Genomic DNA, 4762 nt, shown 5'->3' with positions numbered 1-4762 from the left:
CAAGAAACAATGAGGGGTGTCTCACTCAAGCACTGAGGCCGAGTACAGAAAACTCGCCTATACGGCAGCCACTTTATCATGGTTTCGTCATCTCTTTCGTGACTTACACCTTTTTATTTTTCCACCAAAGTTATGGTGCGACAATATTAGTACACTGGCAGTAGCTTCTAATCCTGTTTATCAGGCAAGGATGAGACACATTGAAGTTGACTACCACTACGTCCGGGAAAAGGTAGTGCACAAAGAAATACAGGTTGGCTATGTCGCCACTGCTGATCAAATTGCTGACCTTCTCACAAAAGGCTTGTCTACTGCTCGTTTCAATTATCTGCTTTCCAAGCTTCCTGTGCATCTCCGCCCACTTAGCTTGCGGGGGGTGTGATAAACCTATTATCCCTACATGTACTCCAGGTCAGCAAACCACTCAAAGTCAGCTATTCACATCTCTACAGTTCGAATCATCTAAGTCTCTCTCATCAAGTCAATCTCACAGTTTGGATAACTCAAGGACTCTTCATCAGATAGACTTTCCTATCTCTTCTTAGACTCTATCAGTTTGTATTTTGAATTTACTTGTAATCTGATATATGTTTACACTGTAACCTACTTATCTTGTAATCTCTATATAATGAAGTCAAAACCTCACTCATCATTAACTGAGTTGAGCTTATGCAATCAGTCTCTAAAACCCTAGTTTAAACTCTTTCAGTAACCACCAAGCTTCGAAGTCAACGACATTCGTCGAAATTCATCGCTGGGATGACATGCATGCACATATTCAAAACAGAGATTCAAACCTAGAGATTTTCAACATAATCCTCACCATAGATGGATTAGAACCCCACACAACCAAGAAGGGAAAATAATTTATACCTAAGATAGAGTTCGAGAGAGCTCAAGCTTTCAATGTTAATGGCAGAGCACACGGTGGTGCACCAATGATACATGCAACGCTGTAGGTTGATTCCCCATGTCCCAAGGGTTCGAGGTTCAGATTTTTGAGGGTTGATTTGCTCATAATTGAGAGGAATGGTGGGGGTTCCTTCTCGAAGCTTAGAGAGAGAGGGAGAATGTCGAGAGTTAAAGTAAGGTTTCAGAAAAATGAAGAAGGAGCGAAGGAGTGGGCCGGATGTGGGTATAACCCCATCCCACTTAAGAATTATTTAAGTGCAATTACCCAATTGCCCTTCTAAGTTGCAAAATTAACAATTTGGTCCTCGGGTTCTCGACTTGAGTTTCGATATCAACATTAAACTAACGTATGAAAAGTAAAATTATGAAACTTAAGAAAGTACGAGGATAGAAATTCCTGAGTCAAGGCTCGAGAAATTAATTAAGACACCTACTCAGGGGCTAAATAGTCATTTCACATGTCTCGGAAGTAAAATACATTATTTTAAGGTACGGGTTGTAACAGTCGATTCTCATAGATGGGACTGTTATGCATCATTTTGGTTGCTTAATGCAATTTCGTTTAATTGTAAACGTTTCAATTTATATCTAATAAAAATTTATGCCGATTGCCGTGAAAAAAAAAAAATAGAAGGGAAGTTTCATTTGGAAGAAAACTGCACAAACTTGTGAAATTATTCAATTGGAACAAACTTTACAAACGTTATCATCATCGTTTGGGCATCATCACTTTATTCCTTTTGTCTCATGCATTAGAGTGAATTTTTTTCCTCATGATTTCTCAAACATACAAAACATTGGGTTCACAATACTAAAACCTCCATCCACCAAAAGATTATGCCCACTAACATATTTTGACTCATCACTACCCAAGTAAAGAGCAGCCTCAGCAACATCTTCTGGCCTAAGAACCTTACCTTTAAGGTTGGAATAAACTCCATGCACTCCATCGTCATCAAGATTGAAGAAGTCCTTCGCCAACGGTGTTGCAACTAGGTATGGTGACACGCAATTTACACGAATACCGTATTGTCCAAGCTCAACGGCCGCATTTTTCATTAACCCCACTACCCCATGCTTCGAACTTGTGTAGGCATGTGAGGAACCTCCGCCTATGGTAGAACAAACACTAGCAGTGTTGATTATGCTGCCTTGGCCTGCTGGGATCATCACGCGAGCTGCGTGTTTAGTCCCCAAAAATGATCCGACTAGATTTACACTAAGCACTTGCTCAAATTCAGCCTTGTCATTGTCGAGGATGTTGGGTTTGGGTGTGCCACCTATGCCTGCATTGTTGAACATGATGTCTAGCTTTCCATACTTGCTTGTGGCTGTTTTAACTGCATTTTCGATGTCTTCTTCTTTTGTTACATCGCAATGGACGAAGGAAACGGATGAAGAATTTAGATCTGTGCAAACAGATTCACCCAAGTCGTCTTGCACATCTGCAATCACAACTTTAGCTCCATGTTTCGAGAAGACTCTTGCTGTGGACTCCCCTATGCCGCTGGCTCCGCCAGTGATTAGTGCCACTTTGCCTTCAAGCCTTCAACATTAAAGCATAATTTTACTCTCATATTAGTCTAGTTTCAACACAACATTTAATTAAAGGAAATATTGTTCTTATTAGTAACAAACTAGCTTAGGCACCTAATTATCTAACAAAAGTTGGTGATGAATCTTTGCTAACAATAAAATTAGGAAGCTGTTAAGGCACTCTGAAAAAGTCATGTGCCCTCCAAACAGATAGAAATATAAGAGAAAAATTACATTCGGGAGGATGTAAAATAACGTTTTTGTGGTGGCTTTAACAACACCCTAAGATAATGATCTGTAGAAATTTTCAGGTCGACGGGCCGAGGGCCCACTCCAACAACACCGATACTGTCCCCACTTAACCACCTGCACAATCCTCAGGTGTGGGGTTTTATCACAAAAGGCCTCGATGTTAGTTAGAGAGGGGTATTTCTATTTAAAGCACTCTTCTCTTCTCCCTCTGTCCGATGTGGGACTGGGGGTTCCAACATGATCGAATCCTTTAAAAGAAATAGAAACAAATGAATGAGCTATAACAACTATTAAGGTGAAGTTTAAAGTTGGAATTGCTAAGTTCTGTTTGCGAATCCAAACAACGAAGTTGATGTATCTTGACTCAAAAATTCCAATTTTTATTCATATTCCAAATTTAGTTCTCTTGTCGAAATGCAAATAAGTACAAAAATAAAAAATAAAAATACAAAATACAAAAGACATAATGTAATGTGCAAATTTGCAACTATTAATTCCAAAACATAAAGGATAAAAAGAAGCAACATCTTTAAAACTAGATGGGATATGCTGCTCATGACACCAACCTCATAGAAAAACCAAACTAAATTCTATAAACTAAATGATATGAAAGTTGATGATTGAATTATTACTTAAGTGTTGATAAAAAAAAATATTACTTAAGTGTTCATTAACGTGCTCATTACTTATTGGTCTAACCAACTGACATATGATTTTCTGTTTTTAAACAAATATCACTATATAATTTGTCATTTTTAAATAATATAATTTTTGCATCTTAGTATTATGGTCTAATGATATTCCTCTTCATTTTGAGAGGTCTTAGATTCGAATATCATGGATGTCGAGTTCGAAAGTAATTTATTCCTCCAACTCTTAGTCTAAATATTTCATTGTATAAAATATAATAACCACTAAGACATTAAAGTATAATTAGATTTTTTTTTGCTTTTTGTTTTTTGTTTTGTTTTTGCAAACAATAACATTAATGGGTTAAATTATTAAATGTTAGGGTGAAAAGAATTGATAGGAATCAAAACCACACCAGAGTGCATAAACATTATTACTTTCTGCTAATTTAGTTCAACGCCATTAAACATTATTACTTTCTGAGATCAAATCTCGACAGTTCAATGGTTTTGATGGGGAGGAGTAAAAAAAAGAAAACATACACAGTACCTTCTTGCAGCAGAAGCAGCGGCCGAGACTAATGTGAAGCTTCCCATATTCTTCAAAAAGATTTAACCTCCTCTACAACAAGAGAATCATTTCCTGGAGGTGGGTATCTTCCTTCTAACTTCTTTTTAATAATTTAGTTGCATATATAACTTCTTTTCGAAGCACACGTGCTTATTTTGTAGCAGACCACGTGGAATGCGGTCTTCTCAGTTAGGTGAATGAGGTTTGACTGCTTTATCAATATTTGAGATGCAATCGGGAGACGTTACACAATAATAATTTGATTTGAACTATCCTCCAACGATAATTCAACCTAACATACGTAAAGTCCATTCCCGTATTAGTATGAAATCTATTCTTAACACAACTCTCACGTGTGACAAATTATCAAGTCTAATACATGAACAGTACAATTTAGATGATAGAGCATATGTGGCCGTTGAGATTTACACATCAAGGTCTATTCTCTCATCAATATGAGATTTATCTTCAACACACTCCTCACATGTGGCGAACCTTCAAACCTAACATATGGACAACACAAATCAAATGACGTGGAGCACACATGGCCGTTAAGCTTTACATGTGGGACAAACTGTTTTGATACCACGTCGAAAGTTGATGTTCCACTATAAAACCAATTGGCAATATGAAACTTAGCTAAATTACTGAAATTCATAAACACTTGTAAGGAAAAAAATTTGGGTAATTCCCACTTTACTATCCTCAAGTTTTGTCAAAAATTGCACTTTCATACACTTACCTTTTTTGTCTCACTTTCATACCTAAAATTTGATTTTTCTACCACTTTGATACTTCAGTTAGCCTAGCGGTTAAAATTTTTGTTAATTGTTAACGTGATAGGATTTTGACCCACTAATTT

General features: G+C 37.0%; 1 protein-coding gene across 1 annotated transcript; it reads right to left on the bottom strand.

Annotated features, from left to right (window-relative positions):
- Positions 1-1569: 1569 nt before the first annotated feature.
- On the bottom strand, positions 1570-4026 carry LOC103932952 (secoisolariciresinol dehydrogenase). Its single transcript, XM_009342604.3, has 2 exons — positions 3880-4026; positions 1570-2458 (listed from the first exon to the last, which is right to left on the bottom strand). Exons 1-2 carry the CDS (start codon positions 3924-3926, stop codon positions 1684-1686), a joined length of 822 nt encoding a protein of 273 aa, XP_009340879.1. The 5' UTR covers positions 3927-4026; the 3' UTR covers positions 1570-1683.
- Between the last annotated feature and the right edge of the window lie 736 nt (positions 4027-4762).

Source organism: the organism of the source record quoted next, unplaced genomic scaffold (genome assembly GCF_019419815.1).
Source record: "Pyrus x bretschneideri cultivar Hongxiangsu unplaced genomic scaffold, Pyrus_bretschneideri_v1 Contig58, whole genome shotgun sequence".
Taxonomy (NCBI): domain Eukaryota; kingdom Viridiplantae; phylum Streptophyta; class Magnoliopsida; order Rosales; family Rosaceae; genus Pyrus; species Pyrus x bretschneideri.
This window is presented reverse-complemented; position numbering and strand designations above follow the sequence as displayed.

What these genes read in the sequence shown, in the direction of transcription:
- LOC103932952 (XM_009342604.3), bottom strand. Translation starts at nt 3,926, where the DNA reads ATGGGAAGCTTCACATTAGTCTCGGCCGCTGCTTCTGCTGCAAGAAG. An exon ending in GCTGCTTCTGCTGCAAGAAG is followed by an intron (nt 2,459 to 3,879) that starts GTACTGTGTATG and finishes TTAATGTTGAAG; the next exon opens with GCTTGAAGGCAAAGTGGCAC.